The sequence below is a fragment of the Haemorhous mexicanus genome, chromosome 1, assembly GCF_027477595.1.
Source record: "Haemorhous mexicanus isolate bHaeMex1 chromosome 1, bHaeMex1.pri, whole genome shotgun sequence".
Lineage (NCBI taxonomy): Eukaryota > Metazoa > Chordata > Aves > Passeriformes > Fringillidae > Haemorhous > Haemorhous mexicanus.
The window spans coordinates 146595778-146612253 of NC_082341.1; the positions used below are offsets into that span (position 1 = coordinate 146595778).

The 16476-nt window shown below is 38.5% G+C and overlaps 1 protein-coding gene across 2 annotated transcripts in view; it reads right to left on the minus strand.

Moving 5' to 3' along the window:
* Nucleotides 1–1215: 1215 nt before the first annotated feature.
* The window catches only part of TMEM65 (transmembrane protein 65), a 30603-nt gene continuing 15342 nt past the window's right edge, over nt 1216–16476 (minus strand). For both annotated transcript variants that reach the window (XM_059866579.1, XM_059866589.1), the window contains 6 exons: nt 10854–10898; nt 8744–8811; nt 7930–7984; nt 6717–6759; nt 5978–6083; nt 1216–4457 (listed from right to left, as the gene is read on the minus strand). In XM_059866579.1, coding sequence (XP_059722562.1) covers nt 4365–4457; nt 5978–6083; nt 6717–6759; nt 7930–7984; nt 8744–8811; nt 10854–10898 — 410 coding nt within the window. In that variant the 3' untranslated portion in view covers nt 1216–4364. The remainder of the gene's footprint in view (nt 4458–5977; nt 6084–6716; nt 6760–7929; nt 7985–8743; nt 8812–10853; nt 10899–16476) is intronic.

Here is a 16476-nt window from a genome sequence, read left to right on the forward strand (position 1 = left end):
GGTATTTTACAGCAACTTAATCTTTGCACACATACACAGAAGGAGTTACTCATGACTGTGAAGCAGCATTTAGTTCTTTAAGCCATTTGCTCATATACTGTCTACTACCAAGTTGAAGACTGTTAAGTCAGAACTGTTTCCTGCTCACAAAAGGCCTTACCCTGGCATCATCTACTTACAGGAGAAGTACTGCATCAGCACTCTAACACACACAGCTGTCTTCCAACACAAAATAAAAAAATCCCTTCTGCATTTCTCTTGCCTGGCTTCAGAATCTGAAGTTTGCCCAAGCTCTCAGCCCACAGTCCCCGCCCTGCCCCAAGGCTATTTTGAAGCCACACTCTGGATGCCAAGGGTCCTGAACAGAGAGACAAGGGAAAAGCCTTAACACCTAATAAAAACCTTAAAATGGGAGCTTGAATTTGTGTTATGAGGTCTAGCTATTTTCTTAATATTTTAGATTGAAAAATTCCAGAGGCATAAGACTCTCAGAGCAGGGTGATAATTCCTCCATAGTTTATTAAGGCCTTCAGTTTATATACTGCTGCTCTGTTAGCTTGTCATTAGACCATGTAAAACATCAGACCAAGAAGAGGGAAATGTCAGGTAGAAGTGTGACAGGCTCTCTGAACAGCAGGAACGAAGTTCAACTACACAATGCAACCACAATGGAGTAAAACAACAGCCAGCCTGTACAGGTTCTCAAAATTAAATGACACCATCCTTACAGTACAGATGTTTTACTCACAGCACTTCTTCTTGCACAGCCATGCACAAAAAGGACTGACCAACAAGTTAAAAAAAAAAACTGAAGAGCTCCCAAGTCCAGGAAAGTTCAAAAAGGTTTAGATTACCTACAAAAAAATTCAGTTAATTCTAAAAGTTCAAGTGCAAGTGAACTTCTGATTAATATTAATCACAAACACCACCAGTTTATCATGCAAATATTTTAATTTAAATTGCTCTCTTCTGAGCATGAAGAGACAGAAGTACCACTCCATGGTGGTATTTCCTATGACAGTGACAAAGGACCACTTGCTTATAACTTAAATATAATAAATTCCTGTTTTGTATAACTGAGGCTGAATACCCACAGGATATTATTAATATTTCCCCTCCAGCACCTGGTCTAATAAAGAAACACAGAACAGCTTTGCTGTAGTACAAAAGTTTACAGAAAGTTCAACAATTTAATTAAAGACAATACAAAATATGTTGTCTGAATTCAAATAATTTATGTAAAAGTACACACATGAGAAAATACTGGCAAGAAGATTTGGGTAACCCTATTATCATATGCACGTTCTTCGTTCCTAGAGATAACATACAGTCAAAAATACATTTATAATTTAAATTACAATAGAAGACAGTATTTCAAACACTATTTTGGGTCTACCAGCCCTTCAAGGCAAAAGAAATTCCTGTTAACACAGGACAAACTGATAGAATTAAAAAAAAAAAAAAAAAAAAAAAAGAGCAATACTGAAGTCACTTAACAAGCCTGCAGTGTTTTGTTTTTCCTTTTATCAAGGAGGGAGAAGATACCAGAAAGCAAAGGGGACTGTGTCTTCTCAGTTAGGCTTTTAGTAAGTGTGATCAGAGCATCAGGGATTACTTTCATCCATATACCCGAGAAAAACCCATTCTCCTTGTGGAGAGACAGGGCACAGATCTTCTCTTCCACACACAGCAGTGCCATGCCCACACAAGTGTGGATCCTGAAGTGGTTCTCAGGGGGGCAGCTTGGCCCCAACAAACACCTTCTCTGAGCCTCCAACAGCACCACTAATCCTCTCACATCACAAGTTATTCCTCACCTTTATCCAATTCTGAAACCCCAGAAGTCACCTTCTTCATTATGGTATCAGACTGAAATACCCAATATTTCTTACCATGTGTCACTTGCCCTCCACATTTTTGTGGTCAATTAAACAGTTTAACAAGACGACACATGATTAACTTCTTTCAAGATACTTTAGTTCATTGATTCTCAATTAAAGCACTGGTTGCAGTACAATAGTTTGACATACAGCAACAAAAGGTACTCAATTTACATGCACAAGCTATTTAACAATAGTACACAGTCTTTCCTATTGCCATTATGAAACAAATACTACTGTGACAGCTGGCACAACCTTCCAATTGTTCTCATGAGCTGTAACAGAGTGATGAAAACAGTGTTGCAATGGTACAATGCCAAAGAACAGAGATTTGGCCACTGCTGGAAGATTCCAATCAAGATGCCAGTATCGTAATGGGAAACAGTGTTGAAGTAATTGTAAAACCATCAACAAAAGAAGCTATGCAAAATTGCTTTGACTTGTACTTCAGTTTAAGAAAAATGTGAAAAATACATACAGCTATGTATAGAAACAAAAGTGCATGCAGAGGCAGAAAAGTTAAAAGTTCAAGGCAAGACAAATGTGTGGATGAGTAAAAAAACCTCTGAACACTGAAGTACTGTAAACTAGCAGCAATCTGTTGGTGAAAGAGTGCATAATTGCCTTTCTGGATTGTTTTTGTGGGTTGGGGTTTTTTGGTGGTTTTTTTTTTCTTTTTTTTGTGTTAGAGTTGTGGGGGTTGATGTTATTTGGATTTTTATTTAATTTAATAAAGCTTCCACCTTTGAAGCATAAGCTGAAACTCCTCTGCATTTGTGTTTGATGCTTGGCTGAGCTTTCATTCGGTTTTACAGCTTGGTCCAGATTTTCCTGGTTTAATGTGCAAAGTACAGCACATACTATTAGGACTACTCACTCCAAGCTTTCAACATCTGCTTTTTAAGAAACAGAGACAAGTGTCACCTTCATTAAAGTCAGTTTCAGTACTGCTATAAAAGGGCTTCTAGAAATCGGAACAGAGAAGTCAGATTTATAACAATGAGCTAAGCAATGAGCTTTGTAAAACACACATGTTACAAGAAGACTTTTCCTATAGCAAATAAAAATCATCAGGGGACTTGATTTTTTTTTTAACATTTGTTTCTAGGTTTCAGAAGTGCTAGCAATTTCAGCAACAAAACTTTCAAAGTGCCTTGGCTGTGCCACTTTTCAGTGGCTTTCCCAAATGTTATTCAAACAAGTAAGAAACCTTCTCCTCTAAGGGACAATTAGGAGTTTAGCATTATGCTATTGGCAAGTAAGATCCTGAAATATTATGAATATTCAATAGTTGTCATCATTTTATTCATAACCATATAAAAAAGCACAGTTACATGATGCTGCACTGTCAGGTCTATAATACGCCAAGTAAGACTACAAAAATAAAAGTAAAAAAAAAGTAAAAAGGCCTCAATTCTCCTAATTTTGTTGCTTGGGTTTTTTTTAACTAATTGTCTCAGAAAAAAAAAAGGTAGCAAAGGCTTAATCTTAGACACAAAGGTATTATCATCAAATCAGGTCCTCTAATCCAGACTGATGGTACACTTATTATTTCAACTGAACCACTCATAACAAACTTGCAATGCCAGCATTCATTCATACCCTGAACTGTTCCCTGGCCTCATCTACCCAATCAACTATTCACACCTTATATTAAACAGAACAATTTAAAAAGTTGTTTGTGGTTTTAAAACAGTTGGTCTTAATTCTTTAATACCACACTCAAAACGAAGGAAGACAAATTAAGGATATTTCAACTCAATTCACAAAAAACACTGTTTAGAAAGGGAAAAAAGAGGCATGAATATGGAAGTACAGAAGGTGTTAAATCACCACTTTAAAAATGGACTTGGTAGAGAGCCTACACTGGAAACACTTACCTTGTCAAAGCATCAACATGATCATCAGAAGACAATTCAGACACACTTAAGTCAGAATTGTGAAAAAATGAAACTATACTGTCAAAGATACTGAAATATCTAATCTAAGGCAGTGCAAAATGATGCCTGGAGAGGGGCAACCAGTCTCCTTGCAAAGTGAGGGACTTCAAATTACTCATCACTGACCTTCTTAAAAATCTGTATTGAAGGACCTGATGAACACCAGTGATATTTCTGTCATGCAATTACAACTGTTAAGCAACCAATATGCAACTCAAGAGTGATACTGTCATCCATGGTGGATTATTGAAGTAATAATCCGTTAAAGAATAAATTCAAAGGGGAAAGTGGTAAACATCTTGCCATAAGTGAAAACACTTTGAAAATTTACAATTAAATAAAAAGTTAGATGATATCTTATAAAAAGAAGTACTGAACACAACAAGGCCACAATAAATTAGTGTTTCCATAAAATGACATGCTGAAGGTTTTGTTCCCAAGTCTATACATTTTTTTACTGTCTGTTAATTCCTAAATATTGACAGCATAATTGAATAATTGAGGTACAGTAGTTTACATTTGTATATGTCTTGTAAAAAGATTATTATTTTTCTTCCAGTTTTTCTTCCTCCTCGCCAAAGAACAACAAAGGAAACATTCCTAAAATGCAGCCAATGGTCACTCCAATAGCTTTACCCTAAAGAAAGAGGGGAAAAAAATTAAGTTTTTCACTGATCAGTTATTACTCATTTCTCATGTACCACCACAACCAGGGGCACACAACCCTTGTTCTAGTTTTCAGCTGGGAATCACGTTTTTCTTAGCATGCAGACTAGAAACACAGTCTATGAGAGAGAGAGAGAGACAGATATGACAAGGTTAGACAGTGTTTGCTATGACAAAAGACAATTCTGAAGAAGAAGGAGGGCAATGATCATGAAGAGCTGCACAAGTGGTAAGGGAGGAAACAGACATTACAAAGGATTAGCAGAAGGCCAGGAAGACAGAAAAGGAAAAAAAATAACCAAAACAACAAACCACCAAACAACACCTACACACATTTTAGGTGCAATTATAAATGCATCTGCTTGTATCTGATACTGCAAATCATCAAAGGAATGAGTGGCTCCTTGCAAACATGATGGCTTTCAAAGGCACAAGGTAAAACCAACAAAAACTGGAAAACATTTCAGTTGACCTGAATGTATAAGTCAAGAGGAGAGGAAATAAAGTAAGACCAGCAGCCTCCAAACCACATCAATAGCAGTAGGTAGACAGTGTTGAAAACTTGAGACAGCAGGTAAAAAAGACAAAATGCTGCAGGCAAAGGTGCACAGAAGTCTTTTCACAGAAAAGGAATATGAACAAACTGAGTGCAATGACAGGGTTTTGCCACAGGCTCAGCTTTTACTGAGAAGACTCTTGGACTATGGGGCAGCCCCCTGACATGCCAACTCTTCACTGCTCTGTGCTTTGATCTATCACTGCTAAAACCTGACTTTTTCTACCATAACTTTTCCTCAGTAAGTGCTATTTCTTTTCCCTTACATCTGCAAAAGTATTTTTCCCAATGAAGGCTCATTCTGGCAAAGTGAATTATCTGTTTTTTTACTCAGTTTCTGATAATCTATTTCTTTAATCATTGCTCCCACTGCTGAAGTGGGACCACTTCAAATATTTAAATGTTAATTAAGTAATCACCCTGAAAATGCATCTGCAAGGTGAGTGTCCTGGAACTATAAACACAGGCAGTGAATACTACTCAAATGCTAAAAGTTTGGCCAGAGAAAAGCTGATTTCATATCCAAGCAAATTACAAAATATTAGAAATTGGTACAAACCAGCACGGTATATGAATAGCAAGCACTTGACAAAGAATGCATAGGAATAAACTACTAAGTGCCATAACTTCCAAGTAAATTATCACCATAGCCAGAGCCCAGACCAGGTATCTGCACAGCATACACAAAGTCATTGCAGAGACTAGCCATGTCACTTGTCACTTGGGGCTTGCTGCATACAAAAAAACCACTCAAGCTCAAAAAAATCCAATCTCTTGATTCTCCCTGAGACGGGCTCAAGACTAAAACCCTCTGGGGAACATGCACAAAATTGGTGGTCATTAAGGAATAAATGGAAAAAGTGACAAAAAGCATTTATCAGCTAGTTTAAACACAAAAGGCTCCACACCAGCAGTGCTGCCCACAGGGTACTCACCAAGTGTGCACTGAGACGGGTCTGCCACATGTCAGCTTGTTTGGGTGTCAGGTCAGGGATTGACAGACCCAGCCGGGAAGCCAAAGCTTCCACATAACCTGCAAGACTGAAGAACAAGAAAACAAGAACAAACGATTTTGAATGTCACAGTATATTCTAGTGAGAGTTTTAAAATACTTATCTTAAAAACAAGAGATTTTCCTTCAGCTTACCAATAAAGTGATTGAGAGAAAACTATGGGACACAGTTCAGACTTCTAAAGGTCACGTTTTGCAACGTAATTTAATTATCTCACTGATTGAAGACACAATATTTCTAAAAAACCTTATGCAGTACAACACAACTGGTGTGAATGTTAACGCATTTTTACAGAGCTTTTTAAGTAACCTTTACTGGAGGAAAGGTCGCACACAGACTAGTTAGTGGCAAGCCTTGTAATTTGCAGAAAACAAAACAAGAGGGAAAGTGGGAAAAACAGGCATAACAAACAGCTTTACTTTCAGCAGCTATGCAGGAACTTCCTGTAAAAACTAAAATAAGCTGTATCTGCTTTTATCAGAAATAGATATGCCTAGACCTGAAGACATTGCAGAGATATTGTTTTAGCTGAGGAGAAGGAAATCTCTTCAGATCTGGTGATAACAGCCTGAGAAGGTATATTAGGCAGAGCTAAAAAATTATTTTTCCACTTTGCATCTCAATGAATGCACTTAAAATATTAACATAAGTTAATACGTACCCCAGTCCAGCTAAATCTGAAACAAGGTTTCCCAAAGCTGCAGCTGGAGGGAGGAAGAGGGAAGAGAAAAAGGTGTTATTTCAGCTACAAACAAAACCAACCAGCTCCCACCCTCCAGTGACCTTCGCATACTCTCAATTTATAGAGAATTAAAGACTAGACCTAAGTTCCTCATATTTTAGTTTTTATTCTGACCTTATTACAGTTTAATAACAGCAGCAGATTAGAATTACTAAGAGATGCAACTATTTTTCTCAATTTACATGGAGAAAACTTGACAAATACAAAAAGACAACATTAACACCTGGAAATCAACATAACTTTTGAGAACAGCTGTGCATAATTGTCAGCTCCATGCAGCTAATGCTGGACACCAAGCAAGGCCTTCCAGTGCCTGAAGAGGCACAGGAGCACTGGAAATAGGAGCTGTCACTCAGGTATGCAGCTTTGACAAACATGTCAATATATCCATTAACTGTGTCAATTTAAGAAGAAATACTGTACACAAGTGAACAAAGTTACACACAAAATACAAGATTTCACCGAAGACCTAAGAAAAGCTTCCCTGTGACTGTCTCACATTGAACCAAGGCCTGCAAATTTCCAAATCTCTAACTCGCCCTGCTGTAACATTTTCAGTTCAGCTCTCCCTCCTCGTGCTTTTGAGCAATGCTGCACCTGCAGTGGTGGATCCATGAGCACCCTCTGACACTGCAGAGGCACCAAAGCTGCGGAGCAGAGCTTATCAGTCTTGGCCCAGGGCAGGGGCAGGGTGGCTGCTTGGCCTTCCTGTGCTATCTCACCAAGGCAGAGGAGCCACCAAGAAGTGCAGTAAAAAGACACCAACACTGATCTCCTCTGAGCACTGCAAGCCAACAGCAAGGTACAAACACATATATCCACATACATTGACACTGGGCCCTGGGGAATTTAGAGCAGTTCCATTACAGAAATGCAAATACACTTTCCCAACTGACCCAGGATTTGAATTATTAGGCTGAAATCAACAAACAAGCACTTCAAAAGCTATCTGAACTGAAATTCCATTTCTACAAATGGAATATGCCCTAGCTTCACCCAGAGCTTGTTTCTTTATTAGGAAAGGCAGCTGCAAGACTGAGGAAGAGCCATTTCCAACCCTGTGTGCTACTTTCAGCTTAAAATATAGGAGTGTGCCATATTAGTCTAAATGTACTGCAATTTTAATACTTGCCTGCCATAGTTGAAATTCCTAAGACAACTCCAATTGACAATTCTATCTGGGTTCCCTGAAAAATAAACAGTTTTCTCGTTATTTGAAGGATTTGGAGTTAAAATAAATTATATTGATACAACTGACAAAAGTATTGTTTATTGCTTGTCTACACTAAAAGTGAAAGGATAAATGGACATTTCTTCTATTTAGATCACAGAGATCTTATCTTCCGGGCATATATTCCCCCTAAGCCAAGGGCCTACTCCTGAAAGTCTTTTAATATTTCATATGTACTCTCCCAGGCAGCTGGGGGACAAATCTGCAACCCCTGTCCCTGCACAGCATCTTCCCCACTGCAATTCTTAGCTGAATGTAGAGCTCTGAACAAAAAATTCTACAAATACCGAGCAAACAAATAAAACACAGTATCACAGCTCCTTATGTTTTCAGCTGAAGAAACAAAACCACATGGTCTACATTATGAAACACCAGTATATGGTCAAAAGATGAGAGACAATGTGAATGAACTAAAACAAGACAGGTTCCAGCTGGATAGAGCAAATCATTTTCGATCCTGAGGACAGCTGAGCATTGGAACAGGTTGCTCAGACAGGCTGCCCTTGGATTTCTCAAGTCCCTCAGGATAAAGACATGAACAATTTGGTCTCATCTTACAGCTGGCTCTGCTTTGAGCAGGAGGTTAGACTAGAGACCCTGAGAAGGTCCTGAGCAGGGGGACTTTCTAGACTAGACCTCACAGGCCATTCTATTTTGTTCTCTTGAAAAATATGAATCTTACAGACTTGTTCAAGGAATTAAACAGTGAACTTACCGCAGCAATCATAATTGCGTTATCCAAAAATCCAAACCCTACAAAAGGTAATGCATTGTGGAAGAACACTAAAAGAAACAAGTAACAAAGAAAAATTAAATATTTATAAGAGAGTTCACTAGTGCACAGGAACAACTGAAATGTCTAATACTGGGTTTAAAAGAAAAAAAGGCAAAATACACAAAATTCCTTTCCTATAAAAAGGTCACCTTTTTGTTGCTGGCAGGTGTGGTAAAACCCTTTGCTACACAGAAATGTTACTAATGGCTTGTGAAGAACCAGTTAAAAAATCTACTTTGCAAACACTTTTACAATTTTAGGTGGAAACCACTTATGCCTATCAGCGCATAAGAGAAATACTTAAAACTAAACGAACTCTGGTATTATTTGCAGACCTTACGGTGATGTTGCAGTATCACTGAAGATCACCAGACTGTCTCACCAGTTACTGTTGAAATAAAGGTCCTTTTTCTGCATGTCCCTCACTATTTCTGTGCAAGAACTCCATCTTCTTCACACATTCCTAACATTTAGTATTTCAATTCTTGTCAAAACTCCTTCAGCCAAATCTGCAAATGCTAAGGTGGGTTTCACCAGGGTGTCAAACACTGTTAATTATCTCACAATTTCAATTGTGAATTGTATCTTGACTTTGTGTACTATCCTCAGAGCAAGTTAGACTTGTAGCTGCTTCTTAATACACTGCTTAAGGAACCAAGCTCCACCTTCAGTTTCACACATTTTCTTCTTGTTTACTTCGAAAAACCAATTAAATCCTTTCTGAAAATATTTTCTGTTGCAGAAGCTTGGAACATGCTGGTCTGGGTAATTTCTCAGAATGAGCACAGTGCTACTGTTTCATTCCTTTTTGTCTATGTTAATTTTCTCTCTCAGGTTTTAGCCTGTAAGCTTTTGATGGGGGTGGGATTGAATTTGCACAGCACTGCCTCCAGCTGAGTTTCAAGGTGCTCACTTCGTAAGATTAAATGCAGCACGAGAACAGACTACATGACAACAATACAGCTGAAAGTTGAAATTTTTCATTTTTTTAACATTTAAAATGCAGCATTCAGTTGGGATTTGGTTTGAGTTCAGGGTATTTTTTTTTACTCCACGTTGGACTGTAAGTCCTACATTTTATAAATTTTAAAGAGATGCAAACCTAGAAGAGGGACAAAAGAAGAGTGCATGAACCTCAGAGTCATGTGAAAAGAAACTGGTATCCAGTACCTTCTGGGTTTCCTTTCTGCAGACAGTATGAATTCATGACCACACAAAAAAAACCAAAGCTACATTCAAGATATTTCATGCTTAGGTACTGGAACATGAATGCTCATCTGTAACTATTTTGTGAGAATACACCTATTTTCTAAACTGCACAGGTAAAAGACTACAGCACAAAACCTATGAAATGTTCAAATTATTTTTAAACTATCACAGGACAAACCCACCAAAACACAAATAACAAAACAAGCACACAGATATGCTCAGTATTTTCAAAATGTGTGTACTGGAGCTAAACTGGGACCTCAAATTCTTGTTGAAACGCACAGAATTTTGGAATTCATAGAGTAAACAGAACCACATGGACAAAGGAATTGGGGGGGGACAAATTGGAAAAAGAATGTAGATAATTAGAAAAGGAAAATGTTTGCCTAAATAAATTTGCTCACTGCAGAGCACAAAACCACAAAAATACACTAATTTGGAAACTAAATCAGAATTTGAATCACGGTATTATGAATGCACAATCTGTTTCCAATTTCTTTGCAATTTTATACCACTTCTCAGTCCTTTTAAAACACAAAACCTGCACACGGCACTGCAGCACCAACACTGCTTGGCTTAGAAAAACAATGTTTGCTGCTGGCTTTGAACAGCATGCTCTCATTTGGGCTTTCTGTCCTACTTTCACTCAGTGTTGCTCATTCTCCAGCCGAGGTGTTATGAAACAAAGGCAGCAGGGTGAATGTTGGTGCTTGCTTTGGTTTTCTCTTACTCCATACAACAGGGATGAGGACAGACCAGCACTTGTGGAACAAAGATGAAGCCAATTCAAAGAGAGACTGCACAAATACTGAACCACATTCAACAAACATTCTTCTTTTACCATGTCTCAGTTGTCCTGGAGAGGGTGGTGCAACCTCCAACTTCTCTAGAGAAGTCAAAATGAAATGAGAAAGTTAGCTGCTTCATCACAGATTCAGTTTATTATCAAGTCTTTACCAAATTTCTAACAGGCAAAAAAGCAGTTGTTATTTAACAGCTTTCAAATGGGAAAGAAAAATACTTCACACCTACATCTTTATTATTTTTACAAAAGATAACATGGTATTAAAAGCCAAAATGTCTTAAGACTATTACAAGCTTACACCAGTATAAGTGATTATGCAAAGTTCAACAGCCATCAGAAGCAGTTCAACAGCCATCTTCATTGGAAAATTACAAAACCACACCACAATTAGAAAAATCAAATCTTCTACAGACAATTGTATGTTATTTTTTTAGAGGTCCTCTAAACATGTAGTAGACAACCTTCTTTCCCACAGAGAGTCTGCAAAACAAATACTGCCATTGATATTCTCACAAAAGGTATTTTTCACAGCAATATAAAAATGAAATAAAAATAGAGACCACTGATTTTGGTAACAGCAAATTAAGTTTGGTCATTTGGTGCATGTTTCAGGTATCCTGGACCTAAATCAGCGAGAGTTTGCAGGGACCAAGGATCACTCCTGAACCTGACAAAGTACTTTCTCTACAGGAAACCAGCTCAGTTGTGATCAGAGATGCTGTTCAGAATGCAGCAGCAAGTTACTCGTTTAACAGCAGCAAGGGAAAAAACCTAGCTACTTTTTTAGGTTTCTCTAGTGCATTTTTTAATGTAGATATAAGTCCTCCTTTTTAAAACAGAAAAAAATCATTCCCCAAGTATTTTTTAATATTATGAACCCTGAGATTATGACAAGTTGCTTCCATACTTCTGCTGAGGTAACTTCTACAGACAAAGGTTAAAAATGGTAAAATGTGGAACCTACAACATTCAAGTATTCAAATTTTACTTGGGCAGACAAGCACATGGAAAGACAATGCTGCAAACAGAGTGTGATTAATTAGAGTCTATGTCTGAGCACTGCAGACTGGAGTGAGAATTCTTGCATCCAAGCCACTCTTATACTCAAAGCTATTTTAAGGAAGAAAGGAAAACATTCACTTAAAGTACCTTTGAGGAAAAAACATTCAATCACAATACCAGTATTTAGCCAACCAGGACACTGACTTCCAAAATAATTTCACTAATAGAAGGACTTTAACACTTTCAAGCTCTAGCAGTTACTGAAGAGGTGCTTTCTCTCTCTGCCCAATATAAACACTACCTAAGCTTTACAAACACCAGATGCACTCACCATGCAAATGGGATAAGTATAGCCCAAATACTACAGAAATGAAGATATTCTGCTCTCCCTCAGAAAATGCCAAGGAATCCACAGGTTCAAAACTCAGGCTGGAAGAGGAACATGGGAAATAGAGGGGGCCCCTGTGAGAGTCAATCTTCTGAAGCCTCAAGTATAGATGGAAAGAAAACGTCAGACCAAAATTTTCAGCATGTGTTCAGGGTGAATGGGATTGGGGATGGGACCTACTTTGATATGGTCTCCTCCTGTTTTAACAGGTTAAGCAGATCTTTTACAGAAGCAGGGACAAAGAAAGTACTGTCTATATACACCAGTACTGCCCTTTGGGCAGCATTTCTCAGAGACAGTAAATTTCCACAACACTGGGGAAAATCAGAGCCACCTTGAAATAAAGAGATTATTAGCTGAGGCCACTGGTTCCAAAAGCTCCAGATGCCCTGAGGGTGGCCAGGAAACCTAAGTCAACACTGTCACATTCCTAATGAGGCTTCCCTGAACTCATTTGCTCCATCCTGCTGAATGCCAGGGAGAGAATAGAAACCCCAAACTGAACAGAAGCACAGGAGGTCACAGAGTGCTGCCCTCCATGGCTTTCTGCTCTGATGGGAAGTTCCCACACCAACCACTGTGGTTCCTGGGCTTCCTGTGGCACTGCCACTGAAACCACCCCCGCTGCAGTGCCCATCTGGTTTTCAGATCTAGGTCTCCTTAGACAGGATTTTGTGATAAGAAACTGTAAAAACATAAATTTCCAGGAAACACTCCACCTCTAAGAAAGACATCTTTTCAGTTTTCCCTGATTTTGACAGCCAGTTAGATTAGATAATTTCAATCTATTCTGGGTATCAATACAGAATACAAAAGATTATTCAGCTGTCATAAAATTGTCACAAAATACTACAAAGCTCTAGAACATCAGCTCTCTGGATTTAACTACAACTGAGTTTGATAGCACCTGTCAGTCTACAAAATTACATTCTACTCTGTCTAGCTAGACAGCTATTAAAAAAAGCTGTAAAAAAGCCAGTGACTATTTGATTTCAGAAGCTTACTATCAAAAGAAGGAAGAATTAAGGGTGTTTGGTAGAAGGACAAAGAAATAAAAATGTCTTACCTCTAGACATAATGGGAGTTCCAAGTTATAATAACTAAAAAGAACATCAGCTCCTCCTTCTGAACATACATCAAGGGCTACCTTGGGATGTTTCTAAAAGAAGGGAGGCTGGGGGACACTACTTTGAGGTTAGAGGAAAGACAAGTTAGTGCAAGCTAGAGGGAGATACCAGGAGATCAAATATAAACAAAAATTACTTAATCATTGACATAATCTGTTTCAGTAGCATGGGATTCCTGCTAAGCAGGCATTTTATCAAGTAGTCCTTCAACACTATCAGGGCAGAAGCTGCAAGAGAGGTCACTGGGGACAACATGGTGGCACCATGCTCTGGAGACCAGACGGCTCCTGATCAGCCACAGGGAGCTCATGCCAGTAATGGCATCTTCCTACTGCACATGCAAGAACTTTATTTTATAAAAGGGAGTCTTGTAAACTCATGTGGAAGCATGCCTAGTTACAGCTTCCCTCATCATCAAAATAAAAATTAATCTGTGAAAAAAATCTGTGATTACACATATTAATGAGACAAGGATGGGAGAAGCCTGCCAGATGAAGTTCAGTAACTGGTGCTGGTGAGCCCTGCAGATGGTCTGGACAGGGCAGCTCCTTCTCTGCCTGAGCCAGGACAGAGCCTGAGAGAGGATCTCTTTCCTCCCAGCACAGAGCAGGGCCAAGTCAGACCAGGGGGCTCAGGACCTTGTCACAGGGTACCTGCAGGACCAGGCTCATGGGAAAGGCTATTCCCTCTGGAGCACTAAAACCAGGCTCTAAAGCACAAAGACAACTTCCCTGAGAACTGATGCTCTGCCTCTGCCAGGTACAGAGCACTGCCTGCTGCAGGAAAGGGCTGCTCCAGCTCAGCTCTACTTGCAGAGGCCAAAGATTGGTCTAAAGCTGGGACATGGGGAAGGAAAAACTGGCATGCAAGCCAAAAACCTTTTTACAGAATCACTTCCAATATCACCTTTTTAAAGCGTAACACACTTTAAAACTCTGCAAGACATAAAAGCACCAAGAGCCAAAAAAATTCTTTAAACCAATTTTTTAAAACCCTAGATAGCAAAATGTATTTCAATATAGGGTATTTATTCATAGGAAGTTGTTCTGACTATTTGAATTTTCAAGACTCAGCAAAAAACGAGAATAAAAATATTCAGAGAGTACAGAAAAGGAAACGTGTCCTTTGTTTATTTTCCCAGAGGGAAAACAAAATCCAAATTGCAAAACCCTCTTTAAAGAGCTGAATTCAGTCAGAATCAAACAATTCAGAGTTTAAATATCTGGAGGAAAAAGAAAACAACTCTAAAGTACTCCAGAATTGCATTTCATGATGGCCATTCACCAGCCCATCCTGCGTCACAGCACTCAATAAGACACAGAATTCATCTTACTGCAGAGGGACTAAAATGAAATGAGGGAGTGAGGAATTGCTATTTCCTAACTGACATTCATTACCATAAATGAGGTTATAAACCAAGGTTCAAGTGCAATACATGTCATGAGCCCTGAATTAGCAAAGTCTGGGAAGCAGAAAAACATTTACTGCTTCTTAAATCTCTTCTTGATATTTTTACAATTTATACTACCATATTTTTCGCTATTTTAAAAATAGTTAGAACCTGGGGGGGAGCACAGGGGTGAAGGAGTGAAATATAAAACCATCAACATAAACAATACCATCATCCACAACTTGGTCCAAACCCAGCAAGTTAAAGTCATTCTGCCAATTGTAGACAAGTACTTGCAATTTAGTTTTAGAATTATTATTCTTAGCTGACAAACTAACCACAACTGACTAACAGCTAATGGGAGTGCATTTATTAAAAAAAAAAAAAAACTAACAAAACCCAGCAAGTTGTCATCACCAGTTTCTGAATTATCCATTTTTTAAGAACTGGCTTACAAGAGAACTTGCAAGCCTAAAGGCATGTATTATGTTTTATTCAAATTGCAGCTAACACCACCATAAAATTTTATAACTGAATCTGTTACTGTCACTCAGGGGCAGGAAACACTAACACTGAATGCAGGTACTACTGCCAGAGGTACCCTAGGAAAATACTAGCTTCTGCTGACTATTGCCATATCTGAGACAAAAATATGAGCAGTGTTTTATAGATTTTTAAATAGTGACTGAATTGTTTAAATTAATTATTTACCAATGAGTATCACTGGAATGGGAAGAGGAATACAATGAATATTAATAATCTAGATCAATTATAACATCATTTTAGGCTCCAAAGGCATGTAATCTAGAAGTTAAAGAGGGTTTTGTCTTGAATTCATCAATTGGTTTCCTCCAAAAAGCCCGTCCAGATCATTTCAGCTAATCATTCAGATACACATCACTGAAACAGCAAAAACATCACTTACACAGAACAAGAAATCAGAACAAGTATTGTCTACTAAAAAGAGGCACTCCTTTGCACATGAGTTCATGAGAGAGATCTATACAACCAAAATTCTGGATTGGAGCTTAAAAATGAGATGTGTTACTGCTTTGTTCAGAGGTGGATCCTCACAAGCAATTCCTGACTCTGATGTATGAGTTCATTCATGGAATAAGATCATAAGGCACCTCCTCATCATCCTTTTTTCTTCCTCTGCTCTTCCTCAGTGTTTTTACCAAAACTGCAATCGAGCAAAATTGAAAAATCTTGTCCCATTGATCTTCAGTTGGGGTCCCTTAGAATTCCAGATGGGGAAACAACAATTCCTGAGTTGACAGTAAAGAAAAAATCTGCATCATTTGTTATAACTCACAAGTGGTTCCCTGTTACTACAGCAATTAAGGCATGAAAGGAGGCTGACTTGTGCAGTGCTAAATATAAACCTGGCTGCCAGCCCCTTCAGTCACATGCCCAGCAGAGGGAAAACTGGGCGAAGCTCTGGTACAAATAGACAGAGGAGGTGATAGAAAAATTTCTCTATTACTATGGAGAAGATAACTATGTCGAAGCAAATATTCTGCATAAATAAAATTGGATAGTGATTTTTAATACTCCCTGTAACTTTGCAGAGAATTACACAGTGATCATGTTGCATCACCTTCCCTGAAAAACCCTGAAGTAGCAGAGAATTATCACCTTTATTTGCAACCTTTGTTACATCTACTGAACAAAGAGCTGAACAAGCTTTGCAGGAATGCAGTGTGCTCCCTGGCCAACCAATTCCCTTCAGAACAAACCCCAGTAGTGACT